The sequence below is a fragment of the Cervus elaphus genome, chromosome 15 (genome assembly GCF_910594005.1).
Source record: "Cervus elaphus chromosome 15, mCerEla1.1, whole genome shotgun sequence".
Taxonomy (NCBI): domain Eukaryota; kingdom Metazoa; phylum Chordata; class Mammalia; order Artiodactyla; family Cervidae; genus Cervus; species Cervus elaphus.
In genome coordinates this window covers 76505534-76529635 of record NC_057829.1, presented here as the reverse complement: position 1 = coordinate 76529635, position 24102 = coordinate 76505534, and the positions used below count along the sequence as shown (strand labels likewise).

Sequence of the window (24102 nt, the reverse complement as noted above, 5' to 3'; positions counted from 1 at the left end):
AAAAAAGGAAAGAAAGGGATTCTTCAGTTACGGCGATGAAGGTGAAATGGCATTTGAAGCTGTCAACATTTTTCTGTTTTTTTTAAATGTCACTCTTTGAAAAATAAATGCATAAATAAATATTTACTAAGACAGAATTTCCTGTTTGGTAGGTGTGAATGGAACTTTTAGCAGAATAGAACATCTAGATTCTCTCCTATTCAGAGAATGAACTTTAGCCCTTAATGCTTCCTTACTCCACAAATAACATTTATGGCTTTTTTCCTCTTCCTATTTCCTCCGAATAGTCATGAGCCCTGTGAGAGGTCTCTACGGAGGCAGGCACCCCCCTTGCTGCCTATACTGTGGGAGAAGGGCAGAAAATACAGATTCCTGTGTACTTTGGTCACGTGATTCTGATTCCTTTAGTCAGTGGCTCTAAAGGAGGTCGGTTTTGCCCGCTAGGGGGTATTTGGTGATGTCTGAGGGACTTTTTCTGGTCAAAACTGGGAAGGTAAGAATACTGGTGGCATCTGGTGGATAGAGACCACCCATCTTGCTCAGCATCCTGCCATGAGCTAGACAGGCTGCCCCCAACAAGAAATGAACTGGCCCCAAATGTCAGTGGAGCTGCTTACAAGAAACTTTGCCGTGAGTTTATGTAGTGTTCAAGGTAATTTCTCAATAGCCAAGAGAAAAGGCATGTAAAGATTTATCAACTTATGTACTTAAAAATATACATGTTAGTGCTGCATTAAATAAGTCCAGACAAAGTGCCCTTGACAGGGAACTAGAATTCCCGGGTTCTGAACCTGGCTTTGCTAACCTGCTGAATGATTTCAATAAGTTTACTTCTCTTCTCTGAGCTTCTTTCCTCATCTGTAAAATTAATGATTTAAATTTCAACTTGTTTAAGTTGCAGATTTCTGGGCTCCATCTTGGATCTCAAACATTATGATATCTGGGTTTGAACCTAAGCCCCGATATTTTCTTTTGTGGTTAGTTCTTCTTATGTTCTCTTTAAGAAATCTTTGCCTATTCCAAAGTCATGAAGATGTGGTTAGACATCAGTTCTCTTCAAATTGATCAACGCATTCAATGCAGTCCCAGCCAAAACTCTGGTGTTTTTCATAAAAATTGACAAACTGATTCTAAAATTGATGTGAACATACAGCGATTCTAGAATGGCCAAGAAATCTTGAAGAACAAAATCAAAGGACTTAGGTGACCAGGTTTCTAGGCTCCTCTGTCCATGAAATTCTCCAGGCAAGAATACTGAAGTGGGTTGTCATTCCCTTCTCCAGAGGATCTTTCCCATCCAAGGATCGAACCCAGGTCTCCTACATTTCAGGTGGATTCTTTACCATCTGAGCCACCAGGGTGCCTCTTGTAATTGTTAACTCAGTGGAATAATATTGGCATAAGAATTGACAGGTCAGTGGAAAACAATACAAGGTTCAGAAATAGAGCTGCACATATGTGGTCACCTGAGTTACAGCAAAGGCACCACTGCAATTCAGTGTAGCAAGAATCATCTAAATAAATGATACCCGAGTGACTGGACACTTACATAGAAGAAACGAACCTTGATACCTACCTCATATCTGTACATAAACATTAATACAAGGTGTGTTATGGATCAAGATGTGAAAGGTGGAATCATAAAGCATAGGAGAACACCTACATGAATTTGAGGAGCCAGCATTTAACAAGCTCCCTAAGTGTTGCACAGGCTAGTTAGGAACCACTGCTGTCATGTCTAGTGTTTTCTAAGCTGAATACTTGGTGCTGGGCGATACGATTGTAGAGACATTGTCTTTTTATTTGCGCTGCAAAATAGAACTTTTCACACAGTAGGTGCTAGCCAGGTGCCACTTGGCTGGTGGTACAGATGAAGCCAGTGGTGACACTTGTCAGCACAGTACAGTTAAGATGCTCTGCAGTTGAGACTTCGGATCTGCTCCCCCTCCCAATTTAGTTCTATATTATTTGTTACCTTTCTTGTGTCTGATGGAAACATTACTGACAACATCTTCATTGTGCAGATCGATGGCCAAGAGGATGGTGAACGGTTTAAGTCAGTTTTTCACTGGGACATGAAATCCAAGGATGAGGCCGCTGCACCAAACAGGCAACCACTGGTGGATGAGGTGAGGCGAGAGTTATAAACAGGTTTGGAAGCAGAGAGAAGAATGACACATTGTGCAGATGACATGTGTAGTCAGCATTACTTCTAGAGGGAATTGGTTAAGCTTTCTTTTATCCATCTTGTCATTCCAGCGGTCTACAGAAGACCTCCATGGTCTGTTTCCCACATTCTCACAATACTTGGTATTACCAGACAAAAGTTTTGACAACCTGTAGCTTGGTTTTTTCTATTTAAACTTTCCTGATTGCAAGTCTAGTTGAGTGTATTTTCACACATGAATGATCTGACTTTTCAGATCGCCAAAGGATGGTTCTACTCAAACTGCCCAATTTGCCGTACCTCCAGCCCACTTGGCTCCCTATCTCTTCCCCCCAATTCCAGTGAAATCCATTTCCTCATGGTCTTTCACACAAAGTCTATCATTGCCTTCATGCTTTTATTCATGGCAGTCCCCACTCTTAGAATTTATCCAACATGTGTTATTTTTTTTCTTTTTTAAAGTCAGCATGTATTTATTGAGTATTATATGCCAGGCACTATTCCAGGCTGCTGGAATACTTCAGTGCACAAAACAGACAAAAATCTTTGCCTTCATGGAACAGACCTCCTTGAGCAGATGCTTTTTCTTGTCCCATTGCATCATCTGGCAACTGACCTCATCCCTGTAGGTCCAGCTCAAATTCCTGTCCAAATCAGGGGCCCTCACTTGGAGATTGCTTTTTCAAAACTCTCACTGTGTTTATCTTCAATACAGTACATTTAAGCACCAAGCATTTTCTAATCGCTAATTGTTTCATGTGTTAGTTTTATCTCCCTAGATAAACCACACATATCTTAAAAGAGGAACTTTGTCTTCTTTTTTTCTTTTTTGATTTTCTTTTCCTAGTGTTAATTGCTTAATCTAGCGCTTGGCACACAACAGGTAGCAGGATTTTGAAGCTTGGCTGAATAATGCTGATTACTCTCAGATGACCTGTCCACAGCAACTCCCTGCTGCCCCATCTTGATGCAATAATGAGCAAAAAAAATGTTACGTTACGTTTGGAACTGCTATGATATCAGTCAATCTCCGAAAGTTTTGGTTATTTAGGAGATTAGGTTATTTTCTAGTTTGAAAAAAATGAACATTCTGGTTAGCTGAGACCTGCCATGTATCAGGAGGAGTTTATCATTTTTAGAGAATTTCTGTCTTTTCTGTCATATGTTGACGACGTAGGTGAGCATTGCTGAGAGGGTGGGGTAGGTGGGGTGATCTTATCAAGCAAGTGTGTGGGCTGTGTGTTTATATGCATTTGTGTTTTTCCTCCCCAGAGAGCCTATTGGAGTGGATACAGGGAAGGGAATGCCTGGTGCCCAGGAGCTCTGCCAGACCCTGAAATCGTAAGGATGGTGGAGGCACGAAAGTCACTGGGTGAGGTAAGGGCCCTAGAAAATTACCTTAGCAGTTAGCTTGAATGTTCATTAAGATTATGATAGAATACTGGCCCTCCCCCAAACATTCCCATGTCCTAGTCCCTGGAACCTATGAATATGCTACTGCTGCTGCTGCTAAGTCGTATTTCAGTCGTGTCCAACTCTGTGCGACCTCATAGACGGCAGCCCACCAGGCTCCGCGGTCCCTGGGATTCTCCAGGCAAGAACACTGGAGTGGGTTGCCATTTCCTTCTCCAATGCATGAAAGTGAAAACAGAAAGTGAAGTTGCTCAGCTGTGCCTGACTCTTAGCGACCCCATGGACTGCAGCCCACCAGGCTCCTCTGGCCATGGGATTCCCCAGGCAAGAGCACTGGAGTGGGGTGCCATTGCCTTCTCCGAATATGCTACTATGCATGGCCAAAGATATGATGAAGGTAGGGATTTTTTTAATTGAGGTATAGCTGATTTGCTTCCCAGGTAGCTCAGTGGTAAAGAATCCGCCTGTCAATGCAGGAGAGGCTAGAGACATGGGAGACACGGATTTGATCCTTGGGTCGGGAAGATCCCCTGGAGCAGGAAATGGCAACCCACTGCAGTATTCTGGCCTGGAAAATCCCGTGGACAGAGGAGCCTGGTGGGCTACAGTCCATCGGGTTGCAAAGAGCTGGACATGACTGAACGATGGAACAAACGTACATATAGTTGATTTACAGTGTTGTGTTAGTTTCTGACGTACAGCAGAGTGATTATATGTTATATATATGTTATGTGTATATGTATACATATATACACATATATTCTTTTTCCTGTTCTTTTCCATTATAATTAATTACAAGATAATGAATATAGTTCCCTGTGCTATCCAGTGGGACCTTGTTTTTTATTTTATACCTAGTAGTTTGTATCTGCTAAACTCAAGTTCCTAATTAAGGTAAGGATCTTGAGATAGGAAGATTATCCTGGATGATTAATGGGGACCAAATGTGATCACAAGGGTGCTTATAAAGAGGGAGGCAGGAGAGTCAGAGTCAGAGAAAAGATGATGTGGCAACAGAAGCAGAGGTCAAAGCTGTCTGGGGCTGTAAACCAAGCACTGTGGACAGCCTCTTGAAGCTGGAAAAGGCAAAGAAATGGATTTCCTACCAGAGATTTCAGAACCAGCCCTGATGCCCTATTTTAGATTTTGGACCTGTCGCACCATAAGAGAGATCTTAGTAGGTTTTCATCGTAGGAAAGACAGTTTTACCCCAGGTTATGGAATTCCTTAATGATCTGCATGCTGTATCCTCTAGTTCTCTCCCTAAACACAGGGCACCTGTCCTTTGAAGAAACCACTTTGGAAAATGTTGCTAGTCTTGAGTAACTTTTCTTTAGCACATGGAAAGAAAACAACTGAAGCACAGTTGCTAAGGTGCTGTGTTTTGTTAGGAAAGCAGACTAGCAGAGATATTCAAAAGTAAGGAGGAGAAAAGAACAGATATTTCACTCCCAGCACTGTAGAAATGTGTCTGGTGGTGGTTTAGTCATTAAGTCGTGTCCAAATCTGCAACCCTATGGACTGTAAAGCCTGCCATGGACTGTGGGCCCATGGACTGAGGAGCCTGCCGGGCTTCTCTGTCCATAAGGACTTTCCAGGCAAGAATAGTGGAGTGGGTTGCCATTTTCGTCTTCAGGGGATCTTCCTGACCCAGGTATCTAACGTAGGTCCCCTGCACTGGAGGCAGATTCTTTATACCGACTGAGCTACCAGGGAAGTCCAGAACTGTGTCTAGTGGATGAGTTGCTGAAGGGTCTCCTGCATAATAATTGCTGCATTATCTTACAAGCCTTTGAGTCAAGGGGCCTCCCTTGGGTTGTGCCAGGTTCCACAGAGTTTAATATAAACATTGAAGGGGAAATTCTTTGACCTGGGAAATACGATTTCTTTAGCCTTGAAGGTGTTAATTTAAATCACCAAGTGAATAATTTTCAAATTTTATTCCAGGAGACCAAAATATTTTCCTAGTACTGTATACATCCAGTTGCATTGGTTCTGATGATGCTTGCTATTGCAGTTTTATTCGTTCTCATTGGAGATCCTATTGGTTTTCATGCTGACATTGGTCTGACCAGCAGGAGTATCCAGAAGACTGTGAGCAACAGAGAGGCAAAGGGAGTTTTCCAGCCATGATCACACCTGCTTATCAAAGGGCCAAGATCGCCAACCAGCTGGCCAGCCAAGTGAGTATCTTAGTGCTTACTCACCGTTGATTACACTAATTTTTGTCATTAGTGAATCCCTGGAATTCAGGTAAAATCCAACAAGAGAGTTCTTTGGGGGGCAGTAAGTACCCCAGTACAATATTATGAAGAAGACTGTGTTCTTACCTTTTCTGTATCAGTCATTCTCTATGCCCGTGCCTCCTCTATCAATGGAGAGAAGACCATGTTGTTCACCCCAGAACTGAACCAAATAATTTTTAGAGGTTAAGCATCAAGGACACTGATTTTTATTAAGAGGATGGCAGATCCTACTGAAAAACAGCATAGCTGGTTGATTTATAGCTCAGATTCTGGAGCCAGCTATATTGGGATTTGAATTCTGGCTCTCTTACTTCGTAGCTATGGGACCCTGCACAAATTACTTAACCTCTCTGTTCCCCAGCTGCTCATCTGTAAAATGGGGAAAATCATAGTCCTGCCTCATGTGACTGTTACGGAGACAAATGAATATTTGTTCAAGTTTAGCAGTTCCTGGCGCTCTCTTGGACTGAACACATGTGCATGTTTTTGGAGAGGAGCCCATAAAGCAAGCCAGGAAGACCTTCCATAGATTGCCTTAAGTGTTGCCATAGATTGCCTTAAGTGTTGCCATTAGATTGCCATAGATTGCCTTAAGTGTTGCCCAATGGTGTAGCTTCAGCTCAGTCACAGGGAGAGGTCCTACAAAGGCTGCTGGGTGTGACCTTGACTCCATGCTACCTCCTCGCCAGGTGGAGTACAAGAGAGGACATGATGAGCGCATCTCCAGGTTCAGCACGGTGGCGGATACTCCTGAGCTGCTCCGGGCCAAGGCTGGTGGACAGATTCAAAGTGATGTAAGAAATGATAGAAGCTAGGGACTTCCCTGGCGGTCTAGTGGTTGGGACTTCAAGCTTCCACTTCAGGGGGGCCTGGGTTCAATCCCTGGTCTGGGAACTAGGATCTCCCATACCATTTGTGTGTTAGTTGCTCAGTCATGTCTGACTCTTTGCGACCCCATGGAGTGCCACCTGCCAGGCTCCTCTGTCCATGGAATTTACCCAGGCAAGAATACTGGGGTGGGTTGCCATTCCCTTCGCCAGAGGATCTTCCCGACCCAGGGATTGAACCTGGGTCTCCCACATTGCAGGCAGATCCTTTACTGTCTGAGCCACCAGGGAAGTCTGTGGAATCCCATGCCATGTGCAGTTGCCAAAAAGAAAAGAAAGCAATGACGATGGTGGCCAGACACTGTGACTCTTCTTTAAGGTTCCCCACTCTTTTCTAACATGGAGAAGGGTGGTCAGGTCAGATTCAGCAGCTAGCACAGACCACGTGAAAACTCCTCCTTAGAAAAGTTTACATGGTATTAGTAACAAACTAGATATTTCTGATTAACCTGAAAGAATTCTCTCCTTGTCACTGCAAATTACAGAATAGAACTTCCAAAGAATTTGTACCATTTGCCTTTTCCATTCCAGTTGCTCCACAGCATAATAAGATGGAAAACTTAGTGTTGTTCTGATTGGGAAGTTTAAGCACGAATCCAGGTTCAGCTTAACGAGTGGCTTCCACTTGCCTTGGTTGGCCTGCACCAGCTGCTCACAAGTATGTGTTGAATTCTGCCTTGAGCATCTCCATGTACCAGACACTGAGTGTTGGGAATAAAATGGTAAATAAGGGTCCATCAAGCACTAAACCTACTACATTGCCTAAGAGATCTGATGGAAGATGTGCAGGTGTTATGGAGCCCTTAGCGGGACTTCTCACTCAGATTGCCTGGTAGATGGTGGGATTGTGGTATGTGATTTAAAATATTTCTTTTTCCAGGTGAGATACACAGAGGCCTATGAACAGCAGAGAGGGAAAGGCAGTTTTCCTGCTATGATCACACCTGCTTATCAGATAGCCAAAAGAGCCAACGAGCTGGCAAGTGATGTAAGTGTCCCGGGCAACGTTGTCACGTGAGGGGAGGGGTCAGGAAGTTACCCAGACCTGGCGAGTCCAACTTCCTGCCTTCTTTTGTGCGCACTGTGGATCCAAGAAGGAACTTTCCTTCAGAGTTTTCAGTCAGTTTTACTAGAACAATGATCTGGCACTTTTATGTCTAAGACACACTCCCTAGACTCCAGCAGAAAAAGAACTTTCCGTAGACATTCATTTTGACTCTTCTGACCCGTGTGCATAAGAGGCTAAATTTACCAGGTGTATCCTTCTCTCCCCTTCAAATAGGTGAGATACCATCAACAATATCAAAGAGAAATGAAGGGAGTGGCTGGCCCTGCTGCTGGAGCAGAGGGCCCGTTGCCAAAGGATTACATGGACCAGTATGGCCAGGTATGTGATAAAGTGACTTCCTGGGAGACTACCCTTTTGGATGGTCAGGTCTCAGTTTGGCAACCCTCTAGCCCGTGACCCAACCTGTGACAGTTTACTCAGGGATTGGGCTGTCATTTGTATTTGTCCTATTTATGGAAAGTGGATTTCAAAGCCGGAAAGTAGCAGGCAAACAATTACACAGGTTTCAACTTGACTCACTTAGGAAAACAAATTCTAAGTACTTTATCTTTCCTTTTTTAAAAAAAAACTAAAGGACCTATATCATAATGGTGCATTTGCTAGGAATAAAGCATCTTCACCTATTCATTGAAGAAAAATCCTGAGGACTCAGACTGGCTGTGTTTAGCCTGTCATTACATAGTAGTACCAAAGGGATCAATGCATGTATTGAAAAATATTTCACTGAGTAGCAGGATTCTTTTTCTTAGAAAGTGAATTTCTTATCTAGGTTGCCAGATAAAGCAATATGCCAGAGGGGGAAAAAAAAAGCATATTGCTTTATGCCTTTTTTTCTCAATTTCATTTCTTCAGTGAACTACATCTTGACAGGATGTAAAAAGACTGAGTGACAATTACAAGCTAATTTTATTTACATATTCCTCTGTATTTTCTGGTACTAGACAGCTGTTATAAGGGGAAAATGGAACATTAATTTTTCGTGATTGTAACTAAAGAATGTTGGAAGATCAAATGTGTGTACTGGAAGAGTGTGTTCAGTTGGGCTTAGTTGATATTTTTCTCTTAATTCGACAGTTGTTTAAATTTTTTGGCACTGAGTAGACTTTACAACACATGTAACTTATTCGATATATATAATTTATAAAAGGAAACAAATAACTGGTTTCTCTTCTTCAGAAAACTGAGTTGCTTATATTGGGGGATATATTCATGTGAAACTTTAATTTTTTTAAATTTTTAATTAGTTTATTAATTAATTTTACTTTACAATATTGTATTGGTTTTGCCATACATTGACTTGAATCCACCATGGGTGTACATGTGTTCCCCATCCTGAACCCCCCTCCCACCTCCCTCCCCATCCCATCCCTCTGGGTCATCCCAGTGCACCAGCCCCGAGCACCCTGTCTCAAACATCGAACCTGGACTGGCAATTCGTTTCACATATGATGATATACATGTTTCATGTGAAACTTTAAATAAATATAGGTTTCGACCCCTTTGCAAATGTCTGTCTGAACACAAATGTTTGAATTTATAAGGCCATTTTATTAAATTCCACAATAATTATTAGTCAAATGGTCTCTTAGTGCTTAAAGCTCAAGGAGAATATTTTCTGTAATTGTATTTATTTGTTTATTTTGGTGGTGCTGGGTCTTTGTTGCTGTGCGGGCTTTTCCCTGGTTGCAGTGAGCGGGAGCTGCTCTCTAGTTGGCGTGTGCAGGCTTCTCATTGCAATAGTCTCCTTTGTTGCGGAGCACAGGCTCTAGGGTGCTCAGGCTTCAGCAGTTGTGACACGTGGACTCTAGAGCAAAGGCTCAATAGTTGTAATGCATGGGCTTACTTGCTCTGTGGCATGTGGGATCTTCCTGAATCAGGGATCAAACTCATGTCTCCTGCATTGACAGGCAGATTCCTTACCTCTGAGCCCCCAGGGAAACCCCAAAATATGTTTTTATTGGTTTTATGTTCTAAATATGTTGCTCAGATACTCTGGACAACTTTTCAAAGTCAGTTTTAAAAATACTTGGCTTCCATATTCAGCAGAAAATATTTTGTTCTATATTTGGGCCGTCCTATCTACCACTGTTATTACACACATATAATTTCTTATGTGTGTCTAGGCCTTTCTATACACAGTGATGAAATCTAACTTCCTAGTGCCAGAGTGGAGCCTTGATTATTAGGGCATTTTGGTTGAAGTTTCCAATCGTGATAATGGGCTTCCCAGGTGGCGCTACTGGTAAAGAATTCATCTGCCAATGCAGGAGATACAAGAGACATGGGTTTGATCTCTGGGTTGGGAAGATCCCTTGGAGTAGGAAATGACACCTCAGTCCAGTGAACTCGCCTGGAAAATTTCATGGGCAGAGGAGCCTGATGGGCTATAGTCCATGAGACTGCAAAGAGTCTGATATGACTAAGCGACTGAGCACACAGCAAGTGGAATCATGATAATAACAAATACAAGAATCAAACTGAGTCTGGTTTGATAGCACCACCAGCAGCTGTCAGTCAAGAGGACTCCATCCCCTGTGGTGTTTCATTATGATTTACGTGACTCGTCAGCGTGAGAGTAGCAGGGAGTGAGAGGGAAACAGGCAGTCAGATGAACTATAAATATCTGTAATGCCTAAATGACAAAACAATTCATTCTTTTTAGTGCATATTTTTAGGTTAATGGACTTTAGCATGTAATCTATTATTGTAACCAGTCATCTTCCCAATAGGATTAAGTGTCTCAAAAAGATTTACATACTAAAAAAAAAGATTTACATACACAACATATATTCATATAAACAGAGACGTTAAAATAAAGCTACAAACCAACTCCAAATCATAATGCAGAAAGGGCAAAAGGAGGCTACCCAAGAATTTGAGTCTTTGTTATTATTATTTTTTTAGCTTAACTATTTTCGCTTACTACATGTGGCCCAGAACCTTCTGGCAACCAACCAAAAAGGAGCTCTTAGGCTAAGCAGTTGTCATTACTGGGTAGAAAGGAACCCTGGGCATTCTAATTTGACCCAACTCTTTCATATAAGAGAGGAGTATGCCAGACTTGGAATGGTGTTTCTGGAGCCGGGCAGCCCCACCACGGAGGAGGCCAGAGTGAGATGGAGTCATGAGCCCGAGGGGACACACTAAGGGTTGTTTCAGATCGGTGGGAGCACAGATGAGGAAGCAGCCAGTTCTGCCTGGGGCAGGCCCGGGAGTGACGGAGGAGTTCCCTGGAGAGAAGGTGGCATCTGATGGAGTTTTGAAGTATATCTGGTTCCTGACTGCTGGGGAAAGTGTACACCAGTGACGTGGGGCTTCCCAGCTGCTGCTGCTGCTGCTAAGTCACTTCAGTCGTGTCCAACTCTGTGCGACCCCATAGACGGCAGCCCACCAGGCTCCGCCGTCCCTGGGATTTTCCAGGCAAGAGTACTGGAGTGGGTTGCCATTGCCTTCTCCATGCAGGTGGCGCTAGTGGTAAAGAACCTGCCTGCCAATGCAGGAAACGTAAGAGCCTTGGATTCGATCCCTGGGTCGGGAAGATCCCATAGAGGCGGGCATGACAACCCATGCCCATACTCTTGCCTGGAGAATCCCATGGACAGAGGAGCCAGGTGGGCTAAGTCTGTAGGGTCGCAAAGAGTTGGATGTCACTGAAGCCAGTTAGAACAAACGTGAGGACATTTCCATGAGAAGGAAGGTTCTCCTTTATGGGAGCGGCAGGGTGATGTGGTGGGGAGGAAGGAAGAAATCGAGACTCAGATTGTAATACTTAGTTTGAAATATACATTTGGTCCCAGTTGAGATCATCTTATGGAAATTTGAAATCTTTTCCTCCAAATATCAAAAATTCAAATTGTTATATAACCTTCCTTTATTGGTAAATGAAATGAATCCATCGTTGGGGGAGGCAGTTTGTGGGATATCAGTGCCTCTCTGCGTAGATCTGCCAACCGGTCTGTGAACAGTAGCATTCAAGACCCTTGGAAGGCAGAGAGACTTTCCTGGTGTCTTTTAAGAAATGTTTACTCCATGCGCCTAGGAGACTCATACAGTGTCTTATCTGATGGGAACAACGATGCCAATGATAGTCATTTCCGTTTATTTAGTGCTCACCCCAGTAAGTGTGCTGGACAATAGTAGGTGGGTCTGCCTCCAGAGTCCACCAGCTCAATAACCACATGTACTGCTCTTAGGGTTGAACACAGGAGGGTTCAGTGTGGACAGGCCTCCATGGGAACAGGAGGTGTAAGGACAAGAGATGTAGGAGAGATCATTGCTAATCCCCTACCCATTCCAGTGATAGAGCATTGCTGATTAAAGTGTTTTAAAATTAGCTAATTATTTATTTGGCTGCACTGAGTCTTTGTTGCTTTGCTTTCTTTGTTGCTTTGCTTTCTCTGTTTGCGGTGAGCAGGGGCTACTCTCTGGCTGTTGTGCATGAGCTTCTCAGAGCTTCTCAGAGCTTCTCGTTGTGGCGGCTTCTCCTGTTGCAGAGCACAGGCTCTAGGGCACTTGAGCTTCGGTAGTTGCTGCAGTCAGCCTCAGCAGTTGTGACGCACAGACTTAGTTGCCCCTGCGGCATGTGGGATCCTAGGTCCCAGGCCAGGAATAGAACCCGTGTCCCCAGATTCTTAACTGCTGGACCACCAGGGAAGTCCCCTGATTAAAATTTCCGATTGACCCCACAGGGTTACTCAGAAGAGTATGCTGAGCACAGAGGAAAGGGTAGCTTCCCGGCCATGATCACCCCAGCTTATCAGAACGCCAAGAAAGCCAACGAACTCGCTAGTGATGTAAGTACCTCATTGCGACAACCCACAGAGCCACAGAAGCAGAGGAAAGATGAGACTTTGGAGGCTGTGCTTGCTGAAACCTACAGCCAGTTAAATTTTTCAGAGCTGAGTCAAAGCAGAATGTTAACCTTCAATTCCTAACCAAATTTCCGACATCTGCTTTTTGGGTTCATACAGTTAGGTCACATTTGTCTGCTTTAAAGCAGACTGACATGGACAAACCACATCACTTACTTGAGGTCAGCCGAAGCAAGTGCAGATACCAGTCCAGCCAAATAAGATGGAGTTAGGAGAGTCTTTGCAAAATAACCCACTTTAGAAATTGGGCACTCAAGAGGAATAGCTGCTTAAAATAAAGAGTATGATTATCAAACTGGGTATAACCCAGTTGATAAAATAATTTTTATTTGTAGAATGTTAGCCAATTGTCCATCGTTGCAAGATAAGCTATCATTACACCTGGTAAAGTGACATGCACGCTGCAGATCTTTCACCATCTTGATCTTGATCATCAGAAGCCCAGCATTCGTCTCATACCCCCTTTGCCCTTCTTCTTTACTTTGTTCCTACTCAGTTATTACCCATTTCCCTAGAAAAGTGCACTTTGTCCTGAGAGGGGAAATAAAGGACACATTCATCACTCGAGGCTGGGTGAGAAATGGTTGTTAAAACCAAAGGCAGAATGGGTTTTTGGATGATACTTCTAGGTATGATCATTTTGAGACCTTTCTTCACGCAGAACTAGAATGTAAAGTGTAAAAAATGTGAAAGGGGGCAGTAATATTTTAGTCTAAAAGGGAGTCAGTGGTGTAGGGACTTAGTGGAGGAAAAACCCATGTGATTGTTTTTTTCCTCCAGGAAATTGTATGAAGTAAATGTTGACATGAAATGTGGGGTAGATGTGGAGTGACTTCTCTCCTGGAGAATGAAAGCAACTCTGTTCTTTGTGTGCTTCTTTCAGATAAAATACAGGCAGGACTTCAATAAGATGAAGGGTGCTGCACATTATCATTCCCTCCCAGCCCAGGACAACTTGGTTCTGAAGCGGGCTCAGAGTGTGAACAAGCTCGTGAGTGAGGTACGTAGGGGGACAGCCCCATCTGTGTGCTGTCACCTCCTTTGATTCCGACAGACAGTGAAGGGGTGACCCCAGAATGAAAAATTCTATGTTAACGCCACATGAGCTACACACGTGTTACCAGTTGCCAAAGAACGAATAGGTAGTCAAAAGCAATTCATAACAGAGCCTAGAACCAAACTAATTAAATCTTTCTCTGATGGTTCAGAAGTTTCCTCCTAAAATTCTCACAGGGCTGTGGATATTCCAAAGTTCCCAGGAGTAGATTTCTAGTTGCCCGAATATTGGATGAGCCAACCTTTATAACCATAAGTCATTCTTAAAGAGTGGAAATCAAAGATGAGGAGTGTTTTGAACATGGAACCTCCCTCATTGTCTTGTTTTTGTAGTCAGGTTTCTAAGAAGCTCTGTGTGCTATATGAATTCCCCTTGCCTTAGAGGCAGACCTGGCTGCCAGAGACAGTGTTTCGTTTGGCCTGCCAAGGGGTTAGGATTTTTAGAATTGCTAGGGCTGTTTGCAAGGGAATATCCCCTCTAGTTCCCCATATCCTTTTTATTGTTCTTGAGTTTCTTATAGCAGCTTCTTCTCTGTTGGCATCACCTATCAGGACCCTGAAGTCTTTCGAGTTGTCAGCCTCTTGCCAGGCTCTGCATAGGACTCATCTAACAAGTTGTCTGAAACTCAAAAAAAGATACGCGAATATCCTAAAAGATTTTTCTTCTCTTTCCTGAGAGTCAGTCCTTTATTCCAAAAAGTGCCTTAGCCTGTGATGCTGCTCAGAATCACAAGAGTGTACATTTCCTGGGCATCATCAGAAACTTCAGATACTTAGAAATAGTGGATAGGTGCCTAGCCCTTGGAACCTGCATTTAAAAAAAAAATTGTATATTTGGCTGTGCCAGGTCGTAGTTGCTGCACATGGGATCTGGTTCCCTGACCAGGGATCGAACCCAGGCCCCTTGCATTGGGAATGTGGAGGCTTAGCCATGGGACCACCAGGGAAGTCCAGAACTTGCGGTTTAAACAAATTATCCATATGATTCTTATGCTCTAGGCCAGAGGTCAGCAAACTATGACCTGAGTAACAAATCTGGCCTGCAGCCTGTTTTTATAAATGAAGTCTTATTGAAATACATCGTATATCTGCTTTTGAATGATAAAGACAAAATTGATAGAGATGGTATGTCCTGCAGGGCTTCCCAAGTGGCACATCGGGTCACACAGAGCTGGACACAACTGAAGTGACTCAGCACACACACACACACACACACATGTCCTGCCAAGACTCAAATGTTTACTATCTGCTCATTTATAGAAAAAGTTTGCTGAATCTTGTGTTTTGACTCATGGAACATTAGATCTAGGTGGGGTATTTGCAGTCTTTTGTCCCTGGCTTTGTCATAGACCTGGAAAAGTCAAGTGTCTTATTCTGGTTTCATAGGCTTCTAGGGACAGAACTAGAAACAGACCCAGGAATAACACTTACCATTTTGGCCTTTTTCTACGTGAAAGTGTTAATTGCTCATTCGTGTCCAACTCTTTGCGACCCCATGGACTGTAGCTCGCCAGGCTCCCCCATTCATGGGATTTTCCAGGCAAGAATATTGAAGTAGGTTGCCATTTCCTTCTCCAGGGATCTTTCTGACCCAAGGATTGAACCCAGGTCTTTTGCATTACAGGCAGACTCTTTACCATCTGAGCCACAAGGGAAGCCTTTTCTATGTGAATATACTATAAATAAATATATGAATATAAAAACATATTTTCATAGAATTAGAATTCAACTGTGTGTACAGTTTTATATGCTTTTTTCATTTTATATCATATTATAAGCATTGTGATGCATCTTGCAAACTTTAAGAGGCATATTCCCACCAAATGTTTTATACGTATGATAATAAATTGTATTTCCTTTGGTAAGCATCACAAGGGAACCTTCCATTTCTTTTTGCCCTTATGTTTATTTAGTAAGACTAACCAGCCCTGCCTCTATTAATGGTAACTAGCCTTCAGCTGCCTTCTCTAATTACCTGGAACAACTTGGAGTCTATTTAATAATGACCTCACATCTTACATACAACTACCCAGAGGAGCTCAACTAGCCATTTAAAATTAGAAGGCACTCTGCGTTTATGTGTGGTCTCATTTATTACACTCTTTTGTAAAGTAACTTTTTTGGTTAAATTCTACTGAAGTATATATACAGAGAAGTGCATATATCATAAGTATTCAATAGGAAGAATTTCCACAAGTGGGCTCATCTTTGTAATAAGCAATCAGATCAAAAAACAGAACATGACCAGAAGTCCTGACATCCCCCCAGACACCTGTCCCCAGAAGTGACCACTTCCCTGTTTTCTAAAACTATTTTGCCATTTTTTGAGCTATACTATATAAAAATCTTAAAGTATTTACTCTTAAAAGGGACTATATATTTTTTAACATTCAGAACTAAACTGATTATTTACTTATTCACTATTTGAAAGGAAAACATGTACTGTTGACCTACAGTAGCCTATGCCTGATATTTTAAAATCTTCGGTTGAAAGTTTTCTAAAAATATCCCAAGTTGAGCCCTGGTGACATTTTCAAGAGTGACTTCGGGTTTGGTTCTCTTGTGCATCTGGTGTTTTGGTTTCCAAGGTGGAGTATAAGAAGGATCTGGAAAGTAGTAAAGGTCATAGTATCAACTACTGTGAAACGCCTCAATTCAGGAATGTGTGCAAGATCTCAAAATTCACCAGTGATGTGAGTTTTTAATGCCTAAGCCTTTGTTTGGCCTTTTTTTTTTTTTTAATGACCTGAATTTCTTGGTCTCCTAAGAGAATGCATCTGGGTGTCTTGGAGAAGCATGGCTTCTTAGGCACAGATACTATGAGTGTTGATAGAGATTGCCTGCTGGGCTGGTCCATGGAGTGTTAAATCCCCAGCATGCACTTGACCCTGAGTCCTTAGGGCGGCATCTGCCCTCTTGCCTCCTTCATGTAAAACAGTATCCGGATCCTAGTGGCAAATGCCGGTGAGGAAGCCTAGCTGAGCATGCAGTGTTCCCTCTCAACTTGACTCTGTGCTTCTTAAATTAGTACACAATCTCAGTTATCCTGCCCGGTCACCTGGGGGGCCAGGTGTTACTTCCCCATCTTACAGCTGAGCAGATGTATGCTGGCGTGGCATTTGCAAATTTGGAAATTCTCCAAGTCTGGGGATGTATCCTTGAGAACATCAAAGACTGGTTTATATGATTATACTTCTACTTATACTATAAAGTATGCTTATAGTAGTAAAATCTGAAATCACGTGGGACTTTGTAAGGCTCAGTAAGGAATTTTTTTTTTTTTGCCTACATGCCATAGTTGAGCACGCCAGCTTTGGAGCTGACGGGCCTGGTTCCATAATTGGCCAAGTGGCCTCCTCTGGGCAAGTTGTTTAAGTTCCTGGAGCCATTTTGCCTGTCTGTAAAATGGGGATGATAATAAATCCTTCCTCCTCATAGAGTGTTTGTGAAGATTACTGAGATAAGTAGAACTGTATCTGAGGCAGAGTAATAGTATTCTGTTAAAATACTCTCAGTGCCTGGACACTCAATGGCCTCCCAAGGTAGGTGATTTTAATGTAACTTTATTAGAAAGTACTCCGATTTTTCTACTTATGACTTCTTGTCTTCTTGTTTTGTTCTTTGTAAGCTGCATTTGGGACATAATATAGCTACTTAACATGGTTGCGTTAGTAACCAATGTGTCATGTAAAAGGCGCAGAATTTGGCAAAGCTCAGGTTTTATTCTTCATATATCTAGAAAGAGTGGTAATGGCATGCAGTGCAGGGGCCTGGGGCATGGGGTTGCATGCAGCCCCTATATCATCAGTGCTTGTCCTTGGAAAGCTCCACATTCATGTGATAGGTTTTCACATTGGAAAAATCTGGTATGTTTACAACTGAAAATGTTGAAAAAAAAAATCAGGTCTGTTTTGTGCTGTCCATGCATCAGATCCTGTGTTTGCTTGTATGCTTGTTTTACACCAACTTCTTGAATTCTAATTTTTTTTTTTAAGGTTTGTCTTATTTTTAATTTGCTGACCCACTGAATACATAAATAGGCTCCATTTAATCATTTATGTGTTGGATTTAGCACATTAAGATGAGTCGTTTGTCTTCCATGAGTTGGGGGAGAGAATGGTTTTGTTGAAGGTTTTGTGTTCCCATGTAGAATAAATATAAAGAAAACTACCAGAACCGCATGAGAGGCCACTATGAAGGAGTTGGGATGGACAAACGGATGCTCCATGCTCTGAAGGTTGGAAACCTGGCAAGCAATGTGAGTCCTGTTGTGAAGGGCCTGCGTGTCTCTGGGGTCTACTGGGGTGGAAGGAGAAAGGGCACGAGGAATTCAGCCAATTCTTTTCCAACCTCCCTTTTAAAAAGTCAGTGTTTTGTTGTGTAAAGACTGACCTCAAAGAGTTTCTAAATGTTAATCAATACAACCAAGGCTAGGTAAAAAATCCTTGAAAATTTTCAAAAGCTTCCATGTATTAATCTCAGCTTTCTCTGCTTTGAAGAGTACTTGGATCTATTGTAATTGATCCAGTGTAACAAAAACTTTCAGTTTCTGAGAGATAAAGAGAAGTGGATGAGCATAATTCTCATTTGAAATGCTTCAGATTTCCAAAGCATTTGTGATTTATTTGAAATTGATTGGTTGGTTGACTGATTTATTCATTCGTTCCACCTCAGTGTTCATTGTAGATTTCCTGTGTCCAGGCAATGCTCAAGACGGTGGGATAACAAGATAGATCAGGCCCCTCTTTTTGCTAAAGCATGTGATCTATTAATCTCTGGCTTTGTCCATTCGGTTTACACATTTGCAAATGCCAAATTGTACATCTTGGAAGTAAATGACACCAAGAAGAAGCTGATCTCATTATTAAAACATACACATGTCAAATTTAATCTGCCTGAGAAAGTCAAATTTGACCTTTAGAAAAAAATTTCAAGTACTCTGAAGACTCCTGAATTTTCATTTATTTTCTGGGCATTAGCCAAGAAGCTCTTTTATTGTATACTTGTATGCAAATGCTTCTTCTTTACAAAAAAATCTACAAGGGACTCCATGATTAATAAGAAAGATAAAATAAATGTGTTACAGATGAAGTTAGCTAATTTTGGGTTAATTAAGAAGAAGAATTCAAATTAATTAAAGGCAAAAGTATGAATGTAATTTAATTTTCCTTGGAGGTGATGAAACTGAATTAATTTTGTTTCTGGTTATTTAAAGAATATTTTTATGACATTCAAACAAGGTCACAAGAAAGTGGGAGGCTAATTTCTCTTTTCTTGCTCTTTTCTTTGTGTTTCAGATCGCCTACAAGGCTGATTACAAACATGATGTTGTCGACTACAACTACCCGGCCACTCTTACCCCTTCCTATCAAACAACAATGAAACTGGTTCCCTTGAAAGATGTGAGTCCTTCTCCAATAGACCTTTATTCCTCAACACGTCCCTCCAACGGAGTGATTCTTAGGCAGTGAGATGGAAAGAAACAGGATACAGCAGTTCATAGGAGATACAAGGAACTGAGAAAAAGTAATTCTTTTCTAACAGGACGTTCATATATGTCTGGAAACCCTTGGATTTCCAGCATAAGGCAGAGACAGCCCTGGTTTCATCTTGGAAATATCCTGAAGTCCCATTTCACCTCTTAGAATTTGGGAACTATATCTGCTGCTGGGCACATTTAAAGTAATTATTTGCTAGCAGTGATGAGGTTTTTTTTTTTTAAGTTTTATGTTTGAGGACCAGAGGAAGTAAACTGAAATAGCTATAAGTTGAGAGGAAATGGTAACATTGGCTTAATTATTTTCTCTAGAGCACTTAATTATTTTCCCCAGGAGAAATATGTGTGTAATTTTAAAATTTAGTTTTATATAATATTAAATAAAATAATTTAAGATTAAGTAAAATAATTAATATTACAGCAGTGATTTTATTATATTTGGTTTGTCTCCAATGAAATATATATAATTAATTAATTTCATTGTTTTCTAATTACAAGAATTTTGCCACATGTTTATTACAGAAAATTTAGAAATACAAAAACAAACAAGGAAATCAGAAGTTATCTACTGTTTTAAAAAGTACATAAGGTGGTTTAGAACTGAGTTGTCAGTTCATGTTTGTCAGTGAAAGTTATCTTCAGTCAATCATTTAATGTAAGGACTTCCCTGGTGGTTCAGTGGTTAAGACTTTGCCTTCCAATGCAGGAGGTGAGGGTTGGATCCCTGGTCAGGGAGTTGAGGTCCCACATGCCTCATGGCCGAAAAACCAAAACATAAAACAGAAGCTATATTGTAACAAATTCAATAAAGACTTTAAAAAGGGTCCACATCAAAAAAAAAATCTTAAAAAAATAATTTAGTATATCATTCAACTTGTGCCCATTGAGTGCTCAGGGCTACTTTCCTTCACCTTCCTCTGGAGTCAGCACAGCTCCAGCAGTTGACTTGGTCTGTGCTGTTGATAGATAGGTCTTTGCAGCTCTTTCCCTTTTGCTTCGAGTCGGAGCAGTGTCAAGTTTAGCTGGACATCTCCAGCATCTAATATAGATACAGGGCAGTGAAGGCCAGTCAGTGGCAAATGACAGCTTGATGGATGAAAGGGACTTTTCAAATGTGTGAATAAGCAGGGTATGGGAAGTAGAATATAAAGAGCCCCATTTTGCTTCTCCCTTTTCCAGAAAGTTTGGTTGCATTGACTTACTCATTCCACCTTAATGAAATTCAAGTTTAAACTTGACTACCAAAGCCAGGTTTCTTTTTTTGGCTTTCTTTTTTGACCTGAGAAACTTGAGGAATCAAGAGCATCTCATAAAAATCTTGAGTGAGTTCTTTCACAGGGGGCTTCTGAGTGAGTTCTTTCTTTGAGTGGGCTTCCATAGTAGTTCAGTTGGTAAAGAATCTGCCTGCAATGCAGGAGGCCGGAGTTCAATCCCTGGGTCAGGAAGATCCCCTGGAGAAGGAAGTGGCAACCCACTCCAGTATTCTTGCCTGGAAAATCCCATGGACAGAGGAACCTGGTGGGCTGCAGTCCATGGGGTTGCATAGAGTCGGATATGACTGAGCAACTAACACTTTTCACTTTCACAGTAGAATTCTAGAAACAATGCTTAGTAACAAACAAAATGAGAGAGGGTCCTACAACTATTATATAGGGTCCTATAACAGCAATCCTGTTATAACATGACTTGCTATGACATTTGCCTATATAAGACAGTGGATCAAACCAGGCACCTGAAATAGAGCCAGCTCAACCTGGAGAAGTCTGAGAGATGAATTAAACCAGATTGGATTAGAAATATTAATTGGAAGCAGAGGTAAATTCTGCACTGGCAGCCCATGAGCCAGATCCAGGTTGCAGAGGTATTTGGTGTGGCCACACAGTATTAAGAAAAATTGTTTTTTGAAACAATATGTAGAAATTGTGAGTTCATATAGGAACTGTGGCCCTAGTTCGTGCATGGCAGCAGTTGATGGGGCCTGAGTGGCCACTTCTATCACCTTAACCTGCTTTACTTTATTTTCCTGGCTCCTGTGTGAAAATTTTTACCGCCCTTAGTGTAGGACTTTAGTTTTCAGAAAGTTTGCGTATCCATTTATAAGTATATTTGTGGTCTGTCTTTCTGTCTGGTAGTCTTAGAGTTGGTCAGAAAGCCCTGAAATTAAGTAAACAAGCATGGGCCCTTAATTAGAGAACATTCCTTTCAGATGGATTTTAAAAACACTAATAGCATTAAAATGAGACTCTACCCTCAGCAAAGGGAGCTTTCAGAAAGTAGACTGGAGCATTGACCGAGCATCTGTGATGTTGCAAAGATATCATTAATCATGGAGAGTGTTAATTATGTCCTGCAGAGGAGAGTAATTGTGCTCTGCAACATACTTAAGGCAGAATTATCAGGAAGGAATGTGCCATTTAAAAAACACAGTTTTGTGACATTTTACCATGCATAATTCTGAATTCTATTAGACTCTGAGATGATAATTTTCCCTCTGACTTAGTGCGTTAGGAAGCTACTATAGTGTAATCTCATTAATATTTGACATTGAAATGACTTCATATTTCCTAGCTTTTCTACATACCCCAGGTCCAAAACTCAGAATGTGCAAAAACTTTTTTTCCTTGAATTGTTAACTAAATAGAATGAAGCAATGCTGTCCCTTTTCTCCAAATCCCAACAAAAGATTCTGTGGTCTAGTATCTGGAACACCCTGTTCTTAGATCTTGTTCTAGAAGCTAATTTATAAGTCTTTTTGTTTTGTTTGTTTTCTAATTTGTCATAATACATTTCCTTCTCTAAGCAGAGATAGCTCTGGTTATAGGGAACCCCTGGCTTATCTCTAAGATAACAGGTAACAGTTCCAAGTACAGCAGCATTGGCAAAACCACAGTTATCGTATGCAGTCTGGGAGCTACTTTGGGAGGCCGACTGCTGGGATTTGAACCCTAGCTCTGACACCAGGGACTTTCCTGGTGGCTCAGACAGTAAAGAATCTTCCTGTAATGCTGGAGACCGGGATTCGACCCCCTGGGTGGGGAAGATCCCCCTGGAGAAGGGAATGGCTATCCGCTCTAGTATTTTTGCCTAGAGAATTCCATGAACAGAAGAGTCTGGTGGGCTACAGTCCATGGCATCTCAAAGAGTCGGACATGACTGAGTGATTAACACTCCCTTTCTGACACCAGCTGGTGACCTTGAGCAAGTCACTTCAGGGCTCTGTGCCTCAGTTTACATGTTGTGAGGTGGGGATAACAGTGCTCCCCACAGGGTGGTTGGGAAGATTCAATGTGTAAATAAATGTAAAGCACTTGTAGTAGAGCCAGGCGCATGGTAAGTGCTATTTTTTTTAGCCGTAATTATTGTTTAGCTCCTGTTGGGACAGGTAAGAAAAGAGCAAGTCCAAGGAAGAGATGCAGTCTCAAGCTTTTCATTGGGTCTGTTTCCCTTGGGTCAGTGGGTTTTAAAATATTGAACTGTTTCTCAGCATTTAAAATTGTAAGAATTTATATAATAATATAGATTTCTGGTTTCTTTGGGCTAACTGGACTGTCTGGCCACTCCGAGTCCCACTTTGATCAAGATCACCATCCCCCAGAGCTGAGTGGTAGCTTTGCCCTTTGCCACAGTCCCCACCACTCCGCATTACTCCCCCACAATGAGGCCAAACACCGAGCCAAGATGAGTGCCATCTGGCTAGTGGTCTGTGACTCACAGGGGTGAGCTGTCACCCAGGGAGGTGGCAACAGGAGGTGACAGCAGGTGGGTAGGATGGCAAAGACCTCAGACTCTGGTTTAGACAGACAGGATATTGTAGGAAAGTGCAAGGCTGCCCCCTGTGAGGGCAGAGCCCCCTGCTATCGGGTCATGGTCAGAGGCAGTAGATGGAGTATGGACAGAGAAGTAAGAGCTAGTGGGATGCAGGAAAGTGGAGTGTGGAGGCCTAAAGAAGCTGCAGTACTGTGCCGGATACTGGGTGGGGCCCTGGGCTTTGGGCAGTTAAACAGAGGCATGAAGATCATGTGTGGGATGTTTGATGGTGATCTGACTGCTACTAACAGGTCCAGAACCTAACTGACTAAACGGCCTAGCATGGTGATGGTAGGTATTAAAATTCCTTTCTCTGATTAGCGATGTGGACGGTCACCCTTTCTTTCATTCCCTGGCCATTCAGTTGAACTCTTTTTATGAGCCGCCTGTTCAGTCACTCACTCTCCAATGAACTGTTTTTCCATCTGTGGGCTTGGAGTGTCTGTTGGTCTCCAGTTGGAATCTTCGGGTTTTTCTTTGGTCATTTGAGAATCACGGCTCTATAGGGCTGAGGGGGAGGGAGCTAAGGAAATCTTAGAGCGAAGTACAGCTGACGCCTTGTGCCTTTCTGCATCCAGGTCAACTACAGGCAAAGCATCGACAAGCTGAAGTACAGCTCTGTGACCAACACGCCTCAGATTGTTCAAGCCAAAATCAATGCCCAGCAACTGAGTCATGTGAGTGACACTTCTCCACCCAGCTAGATGTGGGGGACTCGCAGTTGCTTTGCAGGGTTCTGGATATCTGGTTCCCAAAGATTTGACTTCCATCGATGGTGTCATATGTCCTGTTACAACCATGAAATGACTCTTTTTAAAAGTTATTATTTTTAATATTTATTTATGTTTGGCTGCACTGGGTCTTCCTTGCGCTGTGCATGCAGCCTTTATATAGCTGCAGCAATCAGGGGCTACTGTCTGGCTGTGGTGCTTGGGCTTCTCATTGCGGTAGCTTTTCTAGTTTCGGAGCATGGACCCTAGAGTAGTTGTAGTGTGCTAGCTTAGTTGCTCCGCAGCATGTGGGATCCTCCCAGACCAGGGATCAAACCCATGTCTGCTGCTTTGACAGGTGGATCCTTAATCACTGGAC

General features: G+C 42.2%; 1 protein-coding gene across 5 annotated transcripts in view; it reads left to right on the top strand.

The window, feature by feature from the left end:
* Nucleotides 1–24102, top strand: part of LOC122708973 (nebulin related anchoring protein) — a 75281-nt gene that overhangs the window by 3718 nt on the left and 47461 nt on the right. For 2 of the 5 annotated variants that reach the window (XM_043925892.1, XM_043925887.1), the window contains exons 4-15: nucleotides 2025–2129; nucleotides 3440–3544; nucleotides 5656–5763; nucleotides 6516–6620; nucleotides 7594–7701; nucleotides 7996–8100; nucleotides 12471–12575; nucleotides 13537–13653; nucleotides 16298–16402; nucleotides 17860–17967; nucleotides 19007–19111; nucleotides 23592–23690. In XM_043925892.1, the coding sequence (XP_043781827.1) occupies nucleotides 2025–2129; nucleotides 3440–3544; nucleotides 5656–5763; nucleotides 6516–6620; nucleotides 7594–7701; nucleotides 7996–8100; nucleotides 12471–12575; nucleotides 13537–13653; nucleotides 16298–16402; nucleotides 17860–17967; nucleotides 19007–19111; nucleotides 23592–23690 (1275 nt within the window). The remainder of the gene's footprint in view (nucleotides 1–2024; nucleotides 2130–3439; nucleotides 3545–5655; nucleotides 5764–6515; nucleotides 6621–7593; nucleotides 7702–7995; nucleotides 8101–12470; nucleotides 12576–13536; nucleotides 13654–16297; nucleotides 16403–17859; nucleotides 17968–19006; nucleotides 19112–23591; nucleotides 23691–24102) is intronic. The other 3 variants (XM_043925888.1, XM_043925891.1, XM_043925889.1) reach the window with 3 other exon arrangements.